A 20668-nucleotide genomic window follows, 5' to 3' on the forward strand; every position below is an offset into this window, starting at 1 on the left:
GTTTTGGTAGCCTGTTAGTTGATTTAGACTTGTTTCGTGTAAGGTTGCGATTAAGTTTAAAATTTTGTAAATGTAACTAGCCTCTATTGTAAAACATTGTGTAACGTACTTTTTTACTAAATTCCAATTAACATGTTATGGATTTTTACCAAAAATTCTTCTTTCATGACATATCTTATGAAGTATTAGTGTCTTGTGTGTATAAGTAAAGGATATACAGAGGGGAGCAGAATAAAGCAGCAAATGTGAATAATTGCTAAATTCACAATGTAGTGTTCTGTTGTCATTTCCTATATGAAATATACCCATTTGTTCCTTTGGATCACATACCTTAGGTGGGAAGGTGCCATGATGTAAATATGGTTACTGGGTCTGAGTCTGAGCCAGGAAATGCTAATTGGATAAAAAGTTCAACTGTACTTTTGAATTAAGACACTCTTATCTTTAAATTGAGCATGTGATGATTAAAATTGAAATCTAAACAGGCTCTGATGACTTTTTCTGGTGATTTCCATTTCTTGCAGTCTCTAAAAGACATATATTATGAATAGATAGTATGTATATTGAGCCTGTTTAATTCCTCCCTCATCCAGTTGAGGAGATAGTGTTAGAGAGAGAGATGGTTTTGTATCATACAGAGCCATTCACACTTCCAAGACATTTTGTATTTTTCCTTAGCAGTACTTATCACAACAATGATTAGGTACTTATTTTTATAATTGTTTTATGACTACCTCTCTTGGTAGGCAACATTCTCTGTGCCAGGAACCACACTGCCATCACCTGCAGTACAACGTATCAACAAATAAATGGAGCTCACAGTGATCTTAAGTTTGAACCCCTTTTGTGTGAAAATTGTACCTTAATAAACCTGACTCAAAACCAGAGTTCATGAGGCTCTTCTCTATTAATATCTAAGCAAGCAAATCAATAGCTTGCTGCTTTGAGAATCAGGAATGAACTCATGCTCTACCAAGGGACCAAAGAAACTTGTGGAACTCCACCCCCTACTTACCATTTCTGCTATGATTATTCTTTAGATGCTCACCCTGATAAACTGGTAAGAAGGAGCTTCAAAATTCTTAATCTCTTCAAAAATATAATGAAAAGAAATATGTCATAGGCTTATAAGTTTCTTCTCTCAGGGTCTTCATTTTTTGTGTATTATGATCTGTAGCAAAAACCATGTATTAAGTGATATCTGCCATTTAGCACTGTGTGAGACACCAGCCTCACAGTGCCTCAGGGGGGGCTGTGTTTGCTACCTCACAGGGTTGCTCTGAGAATCAGAAGGGCCATGGTTGCGCTGTGTAAACTTAAGTGCTTTCATTGCCAAATATTAGCAAACCTCGACATAACACACAAGCTTGGATTTCAGGTATCAGAGAGCAACCCACAAACACGGCATGGGTAAGATGTGTAGGAAGGATTGACTTGACTTGCATCTATGTTTGGCCCCCTTGCCTTCTGCTTGCCCAATAGGGAGAATATGTTGTGTTCGAGAGTTTTGTGCATAGCACTGATAAATGGCAGGAATTAAATTTGGCGGATTGGAGAGTGAAAAGTGACTCAACTGAAGGACTGCTATAGGCAAAAGTGAAATTTAGAGGCTCTGAAGGAGTGACTCTTCAACAGCTTTTGTTTATGTTTTTGTACAAGCTCTAGTTTTTTTATGGTGTGGGTTTTTGGGTTTCAATCTAGATGATCATCATAGCAAATGTGCTATGTCAACCCATACCAAGTTCTTTGCTCTGATATCTTATCTTCCAGTGTTTTTGCCACCCTGGTTTTCCATACATTTTTGTCTTGTGTAAAAGCCAGCATTTATTGTTGTATTGTCACAAACTCACTGATACTAGTGATAAAGTTTTAGCTATATTCATAGCATATTTCTCCTTTTATTTTATATACATAAGCAATTAAAAATCATGTCTTTTGTCCTCTTACATTGCTAAATCATGTCTTGGAAAGGTACTTCATGTTGAATTCAACAATTTACTTGTACAACTTTATTTGAGACTTATTACAGGGCATCGCAGAATTAGAAAATGAATTCTACTAGCAATATCTGATCTTGGCCAGATCACTTAACATCTGTTTCCTTACTTGCAATTTGCAGGTAATAATTCCAATTTCACTGTTGTCACCATGTTGTTGTAAGAATCACAATAGCTTAGCAAAGCTTGCAGTCAGCTCTGAAGTCCTGTGCCAATACAAGGCAGTTAATATTATTAATGGCACTCTTCTCATTATTTTTACCACTCCCAGAAGAGGGTTCACTGATAAATTATTATGTTTCTCCAGGGAGAGTCACGCCAGCACAGCTCACGTCCTATATTCAGCTCTTTAAGAACAACCTCAAAGCTCTAGTGACTCACTGTGGACTCCTGCAGCTTGGACTGGCCACTGTTCACACTCTGAAACACCCACAGACTGCCAAGTGGGACAACTTTCTGGCTTTTGAAAGGCTCCTTCTCCAGGTATGTTGCTGTGGGAGCTTCTTGGGATAGTAATTATGAAAATTTTCACTTTCAGAGAAAAACATTGATATTTATTGTGGTCCCAGTAATAAATCGTATTATTGATATATGCCTTATATCATATTCTACTTGTACCCCCAAATTAAAATTTAAGTAGAAACTTTTTCCATACCTTCTTAAAATTTTTTTTGACAGTGAAGTCTTTGGCTTCTCACTCAAGATTAAGAATGGTTTTTGAGCACTTGACTAAGCTTTGAAAATTACATGCCACTTGGACCTTTCTTGATCTTCATGGCTTCTTTATTCAATTCTTTCTACTTTGCCTGTAGAATAGTTTGTGCCTTAAAATGATGCTCAGTAAAAGATGAAGGGAGGCAAACTCCACTTATAGTTTTATGATTGATGGAATATTTTCATGGAAAACTTTTGTAAAAAGATGTATTTTTAAAAAATTATTTATTTACTTATTTATTTTCCAAGAGAGGAGAAGGAAGGGAGAAAGAGAGGGAGAGAAACATCAGTGTGTGGTTGCCTCTCACCTGCCCCCTGCAGGGAACCTGGCATCAGACCCAGGCATGTGCCCTGACTGGGAATTGAACTGGTAACCCTTCGGTTCACAGGCCGGTGCTCAATCTACTGAGTCACACCAGCCAGGGCTAAAACGATGTATTTAAAAAAATGTTTAAGTATTTCAAACTTACATAAAATAATATGATAAATATCTGTAATCTCCATATAGACTCAATATATTTTTAATATTTTATATCCTTTTTCATTAAAGAAATAAAAATACAGATAAATAAAGGTGAAGAATCTCTGATACTATTCCCTTCCCTGGCATTCTCTGATTTTGGATTACTTGTTTCTTTATTTTTATTAAATATTTATTTTTCCATAAATAATAAAGATTATTTTACTTTTTATGTAAGTGACATCATACTATCAATATCCCTAAACAACCTGCTTTTTCAACATTTTATTTTTTTAATGTTTTAAAATAATAGGTTTATTGCATCTGAAGTTATAAATATTCAGTACATAATTGGTAGAGTTTTCATTCAGGGATTATATTCTTTGCTGAAAAGAGTTTCAACATTCTGTTTTTAAGATAATCCGAATTGACATGTATAGATCTAGCTTATTCATTTAAACTGTACCATACTATTTGATTCTATAGATATACAACAATTTATCCAATCCATATTGGTATTTAGTTAGGCTTTTCCATATTTGTGTGTGTGAGTGTGAGTGTGTGTGTGTGATTAGAAGGAATGTGATGAATATCCTGGCATAGGCCTTTGGATACACATGTGAAAGAGCCCTCTAGGGCATATACCTTGGAAAGGATTATTAGATTGTTGACAGTGCATGTTGTTGAGTTTACTGAATATCACCAAATACATAACCAAAGAAGTTGAACTAGTTGACCTTTCTGTTAGGAATGGATGACAGTTGTTTCCCAGCATTGTTTCCAGCGCTCGGGATTATCAAACTTAAATGTTTTTGTAGTGGGTCAATACTATCTCTCACTACTGTAAAGTTGAGCATCTTTTATAATATTTATTGGCTATTCACTCTTTCTCTTCTATCTCACTTTGCCCATTTTTTTCTCTCTTGGGTAACAGCAAAAACTGTTTTACGTCATGCAGATACTTCTCCTATAATATGACGTGTCTTTTAACTTCAATTCCTGTATATTTTATTGTATAAAAGTTTTAAATTTTGATATAGTCTAGTTAATTAATATTATTATTTATGGTTTGTGCTTATTTATGTTTTATATTAGAAATCCTCTATTACTCCTAATTTCTAAATATATTGTTCGGTATTCTCTACTAAGAATTAATGTTTACTTTTGCGTTTTAATTTTTAACCCACCTGGAACTTATTTTTATTTATGATATCATTAGGATCTGATTTTCTTTTCTCCCATATGGATAGCCTGTTTTCCCCACACCATTTATAAAATATTCCATTGTACTGTAGATTACAACAATTAGTTTTCTTTTCTTATGTTGGCAGAACACCAGTTTTGTTCCGTGTCTACTCTTTTCCCATGTGATTTAGGCAAAGCCATCTTATATGACTATGCTTCCCAGTTATCCTTGCAGCTAGCTGTGACCAGGTGCTGGCGAATGAGACATGAGTACAAGTAATGTGGGCCACTTTCTGGCTGTGTGCTGAAAGTCTAGGTACCTGCCTTTCCTTCCTCACCTTCTGTGTGCTGAAATGCAGCAAGGGTAGCAAGAGTGGGAATGGCGGACCTGAATTATAAGAGGAAGCTATGTATGGAAGACATTTCAACACAATGATGGAAGAACCATAGTTAGTTCACTCAAGATGGTGCAAACGCTATATCAGCCCAGGACCACCTACCTGGTCTTTAGTTGAGTGAGAAATACCTTCTTATCTTGTTTAAGTCTCTATAATTTTGAGAGCCTTAGTGATAGCAGTCAAACATTCCTTTTTAGAAAAAATTTTAATTGTATTTTTTCCATTATCATTTAACCCCTTTATACACCCCCGTCTGCAATCACCACACTGTTGCCATGTCCATTAGTCCTTTTTCTTTTTTGCTCGATTCCTCCGCCCCCTAAGTTGCCCCCCTTAGCAGTCAGCCTGTTCTCTATTTATGAGTCTGACTCTATTTTGCTTGTTTGTTCATTTTGTTCATTAGATTCCACACATGAGTGAAATCATATGGTATTTGTCTTTCTCTAACTGGCTTTTTCACTTAGCATAATGTTCTCCAGGTCCATTCATACTGTCGCAAAGGGTAAAATGTTCTTTTTATGGCTGAGTAGTATTCTGTTGTGTAAATATCCCATAGTTGTTTTATCCACTCATCTGCTGATAGATACTTGGGTTGCTTCCATGTCTTGGCGGTTATAAATAAAGCTGCAATGAACATAGGGTTGCATATGTTCTTTAGTATTAGTGTTTTGGGTTCCTTTAGATATATTCCCAGAAATGGGATTGCTGAGTCAAAAGGCAGATCCATTTCTAATTTTTTGAGGTATCTCCATACTGCTTTCCACAGTGGCTGCACCAGTCTGCATTCCCACCAATAGTGTAAAAGTGTTCCGCTTTCTCCACATCCTCTCCAGCACTTGTTGTTTGTTGATTTCTTGATGATAACAATTCAGACGGGTATGAGATGGTATCTCATTGTGATTTTAATTTGCATTTCTCTGATGATTAATGATGTTGAACGTCTTTTCATATATCAATTGGCCATCTGTCGTACTGCAGTTTTTGCCGCAGAAGTTTCTGCTGTGAACCTTGTAATTCTGATCATTTTAGAATTTCATGGGGAAATGATCAAAATAATGGCTTGTATTGGTATATGGGATATTGGATATAATGTACGAGATTTAACTTATTTTAATGCAACAGTAACTTTAATTAGAGTTTAAAATTTTTCCAAGACATTTCTGTGAAAAAGACCCAGATAAAGGACATTTGGAATTAAAGAGATATGACTAGGCTAACATGAGGGTCTTTCAGGAGCTCATGTGGTAGACTCTCATTAATTCAAAAGACATTACATAGTAGGTGTCCTGTAGGGTCCGCCTCTTCCCCCCGACAATTCAGTTCACCTGGGGAGACACTGTCTCATCTATAGATAGAGGGAATAAACTTAACTAACTCTCAGAAATTTAAGTTATCTCTTTACTTCGGCCAGGTAAGTCTCTGCCCTCTAGTTCTTTGCTAAGGGAGGTCTCACTTCTAAACAGTGGAGGGAAAAGACTGAAAAGCTTTTTTCAAAACCAAGTATCCTGTTGCATTCCATGTAAGAATGATCTATTGAGCACATGCTGTCTGCTGGACAGTCAAGTTACAAGACTGAAACATACAGAGTTTATTGGATATACATAGAGTTTATTTTGTAATTTGGATTAGATAGCAGTATCTTAGCACGGCTTGTACCATTTTCATGGGAGTTTCTGGGATGGTCTAAGTTGGCAGCCGTCCGTCTCGAGAGAGGATGGTGTAGCTTCTTAAGAGTCTATCTGCACCGCCGAGAATGGCTGTGCAGTCCGACTCAGGAGTGACACGGTATCTGTCTCCTCCCGTGTTGAATCGACATCTTGCGATGACACTGGAGTGTCCTCTCCAGTGAAGCTGAAGCTACAGAGCCTGGGCAGGGTGATATGGAGGGTCTGCTGTTGCCCATGCAGCAGACCCCCCCTCTCTTCGCAGCTGAAGGGTCCAAGGGAAAGACGGAGTCAATACAGCTTGGCTTCAGGTGCGCCGCAGGAGTTGCCGGTGTTGACTACAACGTCAAACCGCCTTAGGGACTCCGGCTCCGGATTTTCTGTCGGGGTTTACTCCCTTAGCCTTTCCCCTAAGTACATGAGTGTATTTATAGTAATGACCCTGTGAGAAAAATAAGTTTTAGAATCTCATCAACCAATTTATAAATAAATAAGTTGCTGGTTCAGGCTTGATAACTGTATAGCAAAGGTTGAACGAGTTATGAACTGACCATGGTCCTACTCCTAGTAAGTTTCAAAGCCAGGTCAAAACCCAGATCTGTCTGATCCTGAAGCCATGCCTTTCACTACTATTTATTGCTGGAATATTTATTTGTTTTGGGGCAAAACACCAAAATGACTGTTGGCCATTTTCTTCTTATACTCTACTCGTACTTGTTCTCAGGCATTAGGATAAACATTTTTCAAAATGAAATAGGGTCTACGTAACCCATTAATATAAATTTCAGTCTATATGCATTTAAATCAATAGCTTTATGAGGACTGCTATTATTAAAATGTTTCCTATTAATATGTTTTTTCTTGATAGAACTATACATTTGGCATCCAGGTGAGATTTCCATATTGAGTCTTACACTTCAGCCAGACTTTTATATGAAACCTGATGAGACACATTTCTCCATAAAGATACATCATCTCAATTTCACTTTTCTCCTGCTTGTATGTTGTTCTTCTTCCCATCACATTGTGGTATTGTATTTTTGAATAATAAATGAGAAAGACAAATGGAAAATAGAAAATAATACCCCTGAACTTCTTGTTCCTTTGCCCAGGGAAGGCACATTGCCAAGGTTTTGGAGTTATGTAAATTTGTGCCAAGCATCTGATTAGCAAGTGAAAGTCAAATATATAGACTAAGTGAACGATTGCTTTTAAACTGGGCCTCCCTTAGAAGCAGTGATATCATATGTTATTCCAGCTGGAAGCCAGAGTCAGTAATCAGGCAAAGTAAGTTCAAGGCTAACAATTTTGGTTCTTTGCATTTTGTGGGCTTACCAAAAAAGTTTCAAATACAGACTTTATGCCAGTAGCTGAAGGTACATCTGGGTGGGTCTTCATGTTTTGAAAGACAAGAAGGGCCCAACCATCTGTTTTGCTTCCCTGCACTGATGGAATCTTCTGTCTGAGCCACTCCCTCTAGCTATTTGTGCTGTGTTGGCCTCTCCAATGGTTGCTAGGATTCATTTTTTCTTTTTTAAACATCTGAGTTGCTAAGAATGGAAGGAAATAACACTGTCTAATTGATCTTTTCTTTTCTTTTCTTTTCTTTTCTTTCTTTTATGTTAGTCAGCCTTTGGAGAAACCAAGTCTTGCTTATTTCCATTCACAGGTCATCTTGGGTATTACTTAATGGCAGGTATCTCTGAAGGAAACCTAGGCCTAGGGAAGATGAATATCTAGAGGACCTCACCACTCACTTCTGACTTAGGATTCAAAGGTCCTAGAGATTAACTTGACATTAGTGGATACCTGAGACTAGACAGTAAGCTTAAGCTTGGGGGTGCATTTCTCCTCCATTTTCTGTTTTTTAGCACTTTCAAAGAACTACATAGGATGAATTATTGAGGTATTTTTTGTTGTTGTTTTGTTTTTGTTATTATTATTATTTTTTGCTAGAGACTGCTATTCCTGAAAGGTAAGAGAAATATTTGTTCAGGATCTCAGGTTTCTTTCTGCTGAGGGACACTGAGCACTTGCACAAGCTTGGTTCCCCCGAGCACCTTGACTAAATATTTGTGCCTTGGTATCCCCCTCTGTCACTCCCATCCTGACATCTGGGTTAAGGGACCCAAAGCAGAAGTGGAATAGTGCTGAATGGAAACTGATCATGCTGTCTGTCTCTTTCTCCTGAATATGTTGGTACTGGAAGTGCTGAATGTCGAATAAAACAAATCTGCAGACCTACATGCTTTAGAAGGGGTGCTGTATGGCCCACCTCAGCACTCTCTTTGCTCAGTGTTTTCCAGTAGGGGCAGTAGTAGTTTATAACTTGCAGGGTAGTCTTGTGTCATTTTGCAAACATTATGGAAATACTTATTCCAGAGTAATTTATGTCATCTTATATCTATGCAGAAAAAATACACTGCTGAGCAATTACATATTGTTGTACCAAATGTTTCTTTAATTTTAACTTCACTTTTTAAAATCCTTGCCAGAGGACATATTTATTGATTTTAGAAAAGAGGAAAGGGGGGGAGGGGAGAGAGAAAGAGAGAGGGAGAGAGGGGGAGAGAGAGAGAGAGAGGGAGAGGAGAGAGAGAAAAAGAGAAGAGAGAAAGAGAGGGAGAGAGAGAGAGAGAGAGAGAGAGAGAGAGAGAGAGAGAGAGAGAGAGAGAGAGACAAGGAGGGAAGGAAAGAAACATTGATGTAAGAGAGAAACATATTTGGTTTGCCTCCTGTATACACCCGACCGGGGACCGAACCTGTAACATAGGCATGTGCCCTGACTGGGAAAATCAAACCCATGATCTTTTGGTTTACAGCATTATGCTCCAACCAACTGAGCCACACCGGCAAGGACCCAAATGTTTTTAATAGGAGTCTTCCCTAACACAGTATTCAGGAACACATCTTAATTTTTTTTAATCTTCTGATTTTAAGTTCTTAAAAAGAAAAGTAGCAAGTAAGCAAAGCAGAATTGCCAAACCGTTTATTCCTTTGGAAAATGTGTTAAAAATTGATAGATTCCCACCCCTGCCACGTGGAGCTTTTTTATTATTATCTATTCTTACGATTAAAAAAAAAAAAACAACAACTTTATTGTGGTTTCAGAAAAGAGTACAAAAGTTTTTTTACTCAGTTCATATAGAGTTGGTATAATATTTTTATAAGTGAGTTTTGTTTGTGTTGCTGTTTGTATGTAGCCATACCTCGTTGCTGTTGGCTTCAGAACTTGTCAAACCCTGTATTTGTTACATTTTGAGGAGAAAAAAATGTTTCAGCCCTCGGCACTTGCTCAGGACTCATTGCACTTGCTAGACTTTTGTGAGTCATGCTGCCCCGCAAAAGAAATGTTTCATCGTTCAATACTGGTTGGTTTTGGCACTTGTCATGAATTCCAGAACCAATTAATGACAAGTACCAAGATACCACTATATTACTAACATTTGAAGTTTGTTTCCCTTGCAACATTTTGGACTTGTAATTTTTAAATAGAAAAAAATGAAGAAATGAAATTGGAAATTTTGGAGTTTGGCATTATGTAAAAAACAATTTTGTTTATTTATTCATTTGTTAAAGTATGTTTTATTGATTACACTGTTATAGTTGTTCCAATTTCTTTTTCCTTTGCTCTCCTCTGTCCAGTACCCGCCTTCCCTCCAGCAATCCCACCCCCCTTAGTTCATGTCCATGGGTCGTGCATATGAGTTCTTTGGCGTTACCCTTTCCTATATTATTCTTAACTTCCCCCTGTCTATTTTGTACCAGCCAGTTATGCGTCTTAATCCCTCCACCTTTTCCCCATTTCTCCCCTTTCCCCTTCCCAGCTGATACCCTCCCAAATGCTCTCCATACCTATGACTCTGTTCCTATTCTAGTTTGCTTAGTTGGATTTTGTTTTTATTTTTTAGATTCAGTTATTAATAGTTGTGAGTTTGTTGTCATTTTAGTCTTCATAGTTTTGATCTTCTTTTTCTTAAGTTAAGTCCCTGTAACATTTCATATAATAAGGGCGTGGGATAATGAACTCCTTTAGCTTTATCTTGTCTGGGAAGCACTTTATCTGCCGTTCCATTCTAAATGATAGCTTTGCTGGATACAGTAATTTTGGTTGTAGGTCTTTGCTTTTCATCACTTTGAATGCTTCTTGCCAGTTCTTTCTTGCCTGCAAAGTTTTTTTTTTTTTTTTTTTTTGGAAATCAGCTGATAGTCTAATAGGAAACCCTTTGTAGGTAACTCTCTGCTTTTCTCTTGCTACATTTAAGATTCTCTCTTTCTCTTTAATCTTTGGCATTTTAATTATGATGTGTCTTGGTGTGGTTCTCTTTGGGTCTAGGTTGTTTGGGGCTCTCTGTGCTTCCTGGACTTGTATGTCTATTTCCTTCATTCAATTTTGGAAGTTTTTCTTCATTATTTTTTCAACTAAGTTTTCAATTTCTTGCTCTTCCTCTTCTCCTTCTGGCACCCATGTGGTTTGGATGTTGGCACATTTAAAGTTATCCTAGAGGTTCCTAAGCCTCTCCTCATTGTTTTCAATTCTTGTTTCTTCATTCTGTACTGGTTGACTGTTTATTTCTTCCTAATGTTTCAAATCATTTATTTGAACCCCGGTTTCCTTGCTTTCACCATTGGTTTTGTGTGGATTTCCCTTCATTTCACTTAGCTTAGCCTTTACGTCTTCCCTTCCACATTTGCCATACTCAAGCATATCTGTCAGATCTGTGAGCATCTTTATCACCAGTGTTTTGAACTCTGTGTCTGTTAGGTTGGCTATTTCCTCATCTATTAGGTTGGCTATCACCTTGTTGTTTAGTTCTCCCACTGGAACCTTGATCCATTCCCTCTTTTGGACCATACTTCTCTGTCTCTTCAACTTGACAGCCTCCTGTGTTTGTTTTCCTCTGTGTCTTAGGTAGAGCTATTGCACCTGTTGTGTTGTAAGGGGCAGAGACTTAGGTATTCCTCCATGTGGGATGACCCATTTCACTACGTTGTGGCGTTGTTGTGAGGGAGGGGTCAGAGAAGGAACAATGCCACTTGCTCAGCACTCACCCCTTCTCCAGGCACTTCTCACACTTCTCCCCTCTAGCTGTTCCTCTGGCCATGGTTCCCAGAGTGGGTGGGTCTGCGGATATTCTAGGACCATGGGGGCCCTTTAAACAAGGTGACTCTGCTGAGAGACCGGCAGTGTCTTCCTCCTCCCCAACCCCCCTGGGTTTCACAGTCAGAATCAATGTGGCTTTGTTTTTCCCGGGGCTGGAACTGTGAGCTACATGGTCTGGTCTGGGGCTGGGAGCACTCCCCACGTGTCCGTTCCTACTTTTTTAATTGTGTCACTGTACTTTCCTCTGGTTTGTTGTTGCCGCCGCCGCCCCCAGGCATATGCCTTGACTAGGAATCAAACTGGTCACCTTTTTGGTTTACAGGCTGGCACCAGAGGCAGATTTAACTGTGGGCACACTGGACACACGCCCTGGGCCCCAACTTCTGAAGGGCCCCGCAAAACCCCAACTTCACACTTTTTTCTAATGACACCAAGTTTGGTTTCATTACTACACTGTTTAAAATATGGTTGACATGTATTTTTATTTTCCTTGTCTCTCTTTTTAATTTTTATTTTTAATATGCTTTATTGTTTATGCTATTACAGTTGTTCCAATTTATTTTCCCTTTGTTCCCCACCACCCAGTGACCCCCTCTCTCCAGTTGTCCCCCCTTAGTCCATGTCCATTGGTTGTGCATATAGTTCTTCTCAACATCTTCCTATCTACTCCACTACCTCCTACTACACTTCTTAATTCCTGTACCATCTCCCTCCCTTTCCCCACTTCCCCCTCCCCACTGACCTCCCCCTAAAATGTTCCCCATACCTATAATTCTTTTCCCACTCTCATTGCCTACTTAGCCTGCCTTTGTTTCAATTCCCTAGCTTCTGTTGTTGGTTGTTGTGATACAGTTTTCATTTTAGTGTTCATAGTTTTGATCCTCCTTCTCCTAAACAAGTCTCTTTAACATCTCATATAACAGTGGTTCGGATCTGATGAACTCCTTCAGTTTTACTTTGTCCTGGAAGCACTTTCTCTGCCCTTCCATTCTGAATGACAGCTTCGCTGGATAGAGTAATCGTGGTTGTAGGTTTTTGCTTTTCATTACTTTGAATATTTCTTGCCAGTCCATTCTTGCCTGCAGAGTTTCTTTTGAGAAATCAGCTGAGAGCCTTATTGGGACCCCTTTGTATGTAATTCTCTTCTTCTCTCTTGCTGCTTTTAAGATTCTCTCTTTATCTTTAATTTTCAACATTTTGATTATAATGTGTCTTGGTGTGGTTCTCCCTGGGTCCAGTTTTTTTGGAACTTTCTGTGCTTCCTGGACCTGTAAGTCTATTTCCTTCCCCAAGTTAGGGAAGTTCTGCTTCATTATTTTTTCACATAATTTTTCAATTTCTAGTTCTTTTTCTTCACTTTCTGGCAGCCCTATGATTCGGATGTTGGCCCACTATAGCTGTCCAATAAGTTTCTGAGCCTCTCCTCATTTTTCTCACTTCTCGTTTTCTCTTTCTGCACTGGTTGACTGTTCCTTCCCTATGTTCCAATTTGTTGGTTTGATCCCTGGTTTTCTTGCCCTCATCACTAGTTTTGTGTGTGTTTTTGTTCATTTCAGCAGGTCTAGCCTTCATTTCTTCCCCGTCTTGTTTAATATCTGCTATCTGGTCTGTAAGCATTCTTATAACTAAAGCTCTGAACTGAGCCTCAGAAAGATTTTTTATCTGCTGCTTCATTAGATTAGATATTTGCTATCTGGTCAGCTGCATTACTGGGAGCTCTATCATGATCTGTGCCATCCTGACCATTTTGTGTTTCCCTTTGCTTCCTGGGCAGGGCTGTCACACCTCCTACACTATAGGGGGCAGAGCCCCATGCACTCATCATAACGGGGGAACTTGTCTCACCACGCGGTGACGTTTTCTGCGGGAGTGTGGGTCCAAGATAGATTCCTGCTGTTTACTCTCCGCTGAGAGACCAGGAGCCTCCTCCTCCGTTCCCACCCCCTCCAGGCCTCACAGTCCAAGGCAATGGAGGTCTGCCTTCCCTGGCTTTGGAATCGCAAGCTGACAGGTCTGGTCTGTAGCCAGGGGTGCTCCCAGGCTCTTCTCGCATCCCCCTAAATACGGGTGTCTGTGCTTACCGTTGTCCTGCATCTGTTGCTGCTGCTGCTGTGGACAGCACAGCTTGAATTCTCCTCTGCGGCTTCTCCCCTCCTACCTGTCCAGACGGGCACTACTACTTTTTAACTTCATATGTTGAACTTCCATTTATTTTCTGGAACTTCTGGTTATTTCTGGTTTTGTGGTAGTTGTATTCCTTCTTAGTTGTGGAGGGAGATGGAGTGTGTCAGTCTTGGCCTCCATCTTGGCTGGAAGTCTCCTGTGTTTGTTTGCTTCCATGTCCCAGGGAGAGCTGTCGCTCCTACTACCTGTCTCTCTTTTTTTTAAGTGGCCCAATATTTTCTTCTGCACCCAGGGCCTCAACTGACCTTAACCTGCCTCTGGCTGGCACTCAATCCATTGAGCCACACCAGCCAAGGCTAAGTTAATCTTAAATATAGCCATTAAAAACCTGAAAAAAAAATAATGTTAAGTGAGACTCTTTAAATTAACATACATTGTGATATGTGTATCAGTTATATATCAGTAATGCTTATCAACATTTTTTTTAGTTTTAGTGTTTTTATTTATCCTTTTATTTCGGTAATAACCACAACCCCTTCTATCAATAATAATTGCTGATTATGTAGTACTGTTGCAAAATAGTTCAGAAACAGATGCGGCAGTATTTTAGTATTCAATGAATTTAGTGTATTAATAAAGACAGTACCACAAACCAATGGGGGAAAGGAAGAATATTTAATAAATGGACAATTGGTTTGGGGTGGTTATTGCTGTATTAAAGGTGTAAATTGGAAGCCAAAACCAAAAGAAAGCTTCTGTAAAATATTGGTAATCATATGGTTATTGCGGACTTGAGAAGAACATTTCAAACATAAAAGCTATCAAGTTAATCACAAAGGGGGAAAATCGCCAGATATGGTAACTATAGCTTAGTGGTTAAGAGAAAGTACTTTAAAGTCAGATGGTCCTGGATTTGAATTTTGACTCTGACCTTACTGAGTGATCTTTGGGAAATTATTTACCCCATTAAGCGAGCCTTAGCTTCCTTATCTATAAATTGGAGAGTTTAACAAGAAGAACAAACTCATTGAGTCCTCAGAACACAAAAATTTATATAAAGTACTTGCCCTTTGCCAGTCACATAGAACACATAATAAATTTTAGTTATTATTATTATTGTTAAAATTTTTACATAGGACATTGGTATATCAAAACTATAAAAAGTTGACAAAAGAGAAAAAATATTTTATAAAGATAAATACTGATGTACATAAATCTAAAGAATCCATTCATATGGATAAGAAAAACATAATTTCTGAACAGAAAAAAATAGTAAAAAAACGTGTTCCCTGCCATTGTATAGATGAAGAAATAAGAGTGGCCAATAACACATATGATAAAAATGTTCATTTTTTTCCTACTAATAAAAAATGTAAACTCAAGCTACACTGAGAAGAAATTTACCACTTCAAATAAGCAAAGATTAATGAATGATAATTTAGTGTTGGGTGGAGCTCAATGGTGTGGTCATCAAAAACATTACTATTGAGAGAGTGAATTTTGTTCAAGCACTTTGGCAATATATGATGAGATCTTGAAATGGTTATGTCTTTCCTGGTAATTTTACCTCTATTGACTGATTTTTTTTTTTTTAATTCTTGTTTATTCAATTACAGTTGTCCCAATTTTTCCCCCTTACCCTCTTCCATCCCACCCTACCCACTGCTCCCACAGCCCATCTCCACCCCGTTGTCCATATCTATGGGTCATTCAAACATATTCTTTGACTGCTCCCTTCCCATTCTTTCCACTATCCCCCCTCACCTCTCATCTCTGGCAGCTGTCAGTTCATTCCCTGTTTCCATATCTCTGGTTCTGTTTTTCTCATTAATTTATTTTTTTCATTAGATTCCTTTTATAAGTGATATCATATGGTATTTGTCTTTCACTGACTGACTTATTTCACCTAGCATAATAGTTAGTCTCCAGTTCCATTTATACTGCCACAAAAGGGAATTCCTTCTTCTTTCTTTCTGCTGTATAGTATTCCATGTAGATGAAGCACTTTTTTAAAAAAAAATTATACTTTATTGGTTATATCGTTACAATAATTCCAATTTTTTCCCCTTTGCTCCCCTCCACCCAGCACCCCACATCCCCCAGCAATCACCCACCAAATCCATGCCCATGGTTCATACATACAAGCTCTCCCGCTTCACCCTTTTATATATTCTTTTTCTTTTTTTAATAAATAAATGATTAATTAATTATTTTAACAATAAAAAATAACAATCCCTCCCTCTCAGATATTAAGATGCTTTATAATCTTATAAAGGACAATGGGCGAAGGTCTCAAGCTTCTCTAACTGCTTCAAGCTGGACATGGTCATCGTCCTACCTACCCTTGGGTCCAGAAATCCCTAATAAGAGTGGGGGTGTGGAGGGGAGGGTGGCCTTCCCACATGGGGAAGGATCGTGCAGACTCCAGGTCAGTTGGCTGTCCCTGGACAACGGCATGCTTGGTTTAACAGGCTGGCTTCCTTGTTGTATTCTGGGGGCAACAGATTTGGCAAAAGGGTTAAAAGACATCATTCAATCCATAACTACTAGATGACAAAAGGCAGGGATTAATTTTTCAATGTCCCACATTATGGAAAAAAAAAGGGAGCTTCTTTGGAGGAATGTGTGCCAGGCACATCTCACCTGTCCAAAACCCTTTTGCCCATTATACTTAGTATGGGCTGAGGGAAATATTTTAGGTTTCCCTCCTCTCAGACCTCTGGGCCCTTTCGGTCCAAGCCATTAGGATAGAAAAGAGGAACCAGTTTTAAAGTGAAGCCCACAGACCACCCCATTCTTCACCAACCCAGCCACTTAGTTCAGCCAAACCGTTGAGTCTCAGGAGGCAGCTCTGCAGAGAGGATTAAGTGAGGCCTATACGTACAGACAGAGAAGGAAAACTCTGACTCCAAAAAACCTCCGCTGCCTTGAGGCATACCTCTTCAGGGGAAAGGCTAAGGGAGTAAACCCTGACAGAAAATCCGGAGCCGGAGTCCCTAAGGCGGTTTGACGTTGTAGTCAACACCGGCAACTCCTGCGGCGCACCTGAAGCCAAGCTGTATTGACTCCGTCTTTCCCTTGGACCCTTCAGCTGCGAAGAGAGGGGGGGGTCTGCTGCATGGGCAACAGCAGGCCCTCCATATCACCCTGCCCAGGCTCTGTAGCTTCAGCGTCATCGCAAGATGTCGATTCAACACGGGAGGAGACAGATACGATGTCACTCCCGAGTCGGACTGCACAGCCATTCTCGGCGGTGCAGATAGACTCTTAAGAAGCTACACCATCGTCTCTCGAGACGGACGGCTGCCGACGACGATACGTACAGACAATCACTCAGGTAATGAGATTACAGGCTATGCCCTTTGAAAACAGAAAACACATGTTAATTTATGTAACATAACCCACAAACAAGTCTCTAAATCTGTAAGGCTGTCTTATTGGAAAGACACCCAGTATGAACGACTGTTTTTTAATCCATTCATCTACACATAGGCTGTTTCTAACACTTGGCTATTGTAAATAGTGCTGCTATAAATATTGGGGTGCATAAGCTCTTTTGAATTCGTGTTTTGGGATTCTTAGGGTATATTCCCAGAAGTGGAATTGCTGGGTCATAAGGCAGTTCTGTGTTTTAATTTTTGAGGAAATTTCATACTGTTTCCCACAGTGGCTGCACTGGTCTGCATTCCCAGCAACAGTGCACTAGGGTTCCCTTTTCTCCACATCCTTGCCAGCACTTGTTGTTTCTATTGATTAAGCATAAGGACATAATCAGATTTACTTTGAAAGATGATTATTATAATTTTATTCATAACAATAAAAAATTAGGGATTGCTTAAATGTTCCACAATAGGAGAATGATGGAATACAGTATGTAGTCATTAAAAATCAAATTATTAAAGGATATTTTTAATCAGATGAGGAAATGTTGATAGACTGTTAATGAAAAAGTATTTATTCTCATGGATATGAAAAACAAAACTGCACATATAGTATAAACCCAACTGTCCAATATTAAAAAAAGAAGAAAGTAGACCGACATTAGGTATATAAAATTAGAAGAAATAATGAAATAATACATGAAAATGATTATTGTAGTTTTCAATGAATAGTGGGTTTTCTGATTATTGCCACACAGCAAATTACCCCCAAATTTATTGGATTGAAGCAAGTATTTTATTATATTATAGCTCACAATTTGGTGTGGGAGAAATTCAAGCAGAGCTCACGTGGGCAATTCTTCAGCTCCACATGGCAGTTAATGAGGTGACTTGGTGGTATTCAGCTTGTAGAAGGTTGTTGTAGAGGGCCCAAGATGGCTTCAGTCAAATGTTTGGCCTGGCAGGGAGTAGCTGCAAGAATGGGCTCAGTTGCAGTACCTACCCATGGCATCTTCAGCATGGCAGTATCAGGGTAGCAGACCTTAGGTGGAGGCTCAGGTAAGAGTAAGTGTTCCAGGAGAGCTGCTGCAGGAGGAAGCTGCTACAAGATTTCTTATTCTTATAACTTAGCCTCTGAAGTGCCAGAAACTCCAGGTTCTACATTTTTAGGGGAGGAGAAACAAAGAGTTTGTGATCATCTTTAGTCTAATTCAGTTGGATTGAGTGGTTTTTATTTTCTTGTTCCTGCAAAGTCTGCAATGCAAATACCTTATCTTTTGTACCTTTGTAAGAGCTATTTATATGTTAAGTTCACAACCTTGAATGAGATGATCTGCATAAAGTATTTAACATTGTATCTGGCATAAAGAGCCATCTGTGTCAGCTGCCATCAGTGTTTATTCCTTTTTCATTAGAATAAAAAGTGTATTGGTGGCATTATTTGTAGTGCTCATTTAAAAAGACATTAATGAAGACATAATTTTTTGTATATTTTTTCCTTTTATTTTTAAATTTATTCTTTATTGTATTTTTTTCTATTACTGTCTATCCCCCTGGTACCCCTCTTCCCCCCACAATCCCCACACCCTTGTCCTGGGTAAGCCAACCAAGATTCAGGAGCAGTTGATACTTAAGCTATGTTTTAAAGTCTGGGAAGTAAGTTACCAATTCGGGAAGGGTGGGAAAGGCACTCAGAGTGGTAGGAGCTGCATATGCAGAGTTCAGATAGGACATGGCATGCTGCAGGATCTTTTAGCATGGCATGATTCGAATACAAGATGTACATTTGTGGAGAGAGGACTGAGGCTTGAGAAAAGAAGGATTAAATTCAAGAGATAACCCAGACACAGATCATTCCAACCTTAAAGACTGATTAGCTGTAGCAGTTCCTTGGGAGTTATAACAAAAAAAAGTTTTTAAAAAAAAAAAATCTGTTCACTAGTTAAAGAAATCTTACTAGCAGTTTCTGATTCAGTTTTCTTTCTTTTGACTTTAACATGAATTGTATGTGAAAATGACAGAATTTAAACCAAGTAATAACCTACACATGGATAAGTTTCCTTTCAGGCCAAAACAATAAAAAAAGAGTTGGAGAAAATGACTGACTAAGCTATATTCCTAGGTTAAAAATAAAGTGATCTATATTTACATATATGTATTTTTTTCCAGAAAATCAACAAAACCAAACATTTGTCCGTCATCTCAGAGTGGTTGCTTCTGCCTGTTGGGCTTATTAGCTTCATTCTTATTGTCCTGGGGCTCTCACGTTCATGTGCCATATGGCCTCCACATCTGGTGACCAGTCCATGCTCTTTTGGGGAGGAAAACAAAATTTCCTTTGAGGTACTGCAAATACATTTCTGTAGAATCTGCTACTGCCCATGTCTACAAATATCTGGGTCCAAAATTAAATGCATAAAGCTGAAATTATATTACTTTTCAAAGATAACAATAATTAAATGAGACACAATACAAATTAGGGCTATAAGCTTTTTGGAGCCAGTTCTTTTCTTCCAGCATATTACTGTACTTGTGATGATATCCCTTTGATGTTTTGACATATCTCTGAAATCATGATTAAATATGGTAACCAGAACTAGTCCTGACTTATTGTACCGGGCAAGTCATTTGGAATCAATATTATAGGGGAAAAATGCTGTTTGGAAAAGCTCTTTTAATTTTAATGAATTTAATTTGTGTTGAAACTCCACGTCTTTCCTTTTTTTATTTTTTATTTTTAACTCCAGAATAATCATTAAAGTGGTTATTTCAATAAATTATTAAACCAAATAAAAACATCAAATAAAAAAGTAAGTTCAAGTTATTATTAGCAAATGTTTATCACTTAATATTTTAAAAATTTATTATAGACAGATATCCACTCTTTCATGGATAAGAATAACAATTAAGCTTTCTGGCAACCACTCCTATTGGTATGCTTTGCAGTCATTTAAAAGTAATTTCTTCCATCAAAGCTTTGGGAAGAATGTTGTAGCACATGCATGTGCAATACTGTGTTGGTGACATAATCAAGATTCTGTGTTTCAACACCAAGGATTTTATTCTCTTTTTAACTCACTGAATCAGTGTTGCTTCTCTCACTGTTTTAGAACAGGTTTTTCTTGTGTTAAAGAAACAAAGTTGGGGAAAGGGGGAAAGACATAATCCAGATAAGAGGGTTGTATAGGAACAGATTTCCGAAGTGTTAACTGATGTTGTGAAAAGCTGTTTTAGTAATAAGCCTGATGGGAAAACAATGTGGCCAGGAAGCTCGGTGATACTGAAATTTGACTCTTTCAAAGTAATGTCAGGTACCAGGGACAAAGGGACATAATGAACAGGATCAGTCCCATGTGTTGTTAAACATGTTTTTTTGTGTTGTTCCTCTGCTGCCTCTTCCTGTAGCTCCCCATAGTATCCGTGACGTTCAAGGACTGAGATGCCGCCAGCTCCAGCAGAGCTGCTGTTTTCCCTACTCCTCAGCTCCTAATCACCTTCTTTTAGAAATACTCATCTTGTTGTTCTACCTTCCCTTAATTTATCTTCTGATGATGCATTTTAATCTTAACTTAATTATTCTTTTCTAGTACCATAGTCTTGACTTGAAGTTCATGTGAATAATAAGAAAAAAGTAATCAGTAA

General features: G+C 38.4%; 1 protein-coding gene across 2 annotated transcripts in view; it reads left to right on the forward strand.

The window, feature by feature from the left end:
• Positions 1-20668, forward strand: part of SCFD2 (sec1 family domain containing 2) — a 313820-nt gene that overhangs the window by 42295 nt on the left and 250857 nt on the right. For both annotated transcript variants that reach the window (XM_090266890.1, XM_090266891.1), the window contains exon 4: positions 2305-2480. In XM_090266890.1, the coding sequence (XP_090123016.1) occupies positions 2305-2480 (176 nt within the window). The remainder of the gene's footprint in view (positions 1-2304; positions 2481-20668) is intronic.

This window comes from Furipterus horrens, unplaced genomic scaffold (assembly GCF_987537825.1).
Source record: "Furipterus horrens unplaced genomic scaffold, mFurHor1.1.pri manual_scaffold_2, whole genome shotgun sequence".
NCBI lineage: Eukaryota > Metazoa > Chordata > Mammalia > Chiroptera > Furipteridae > Furipterus > Furipterus horrens.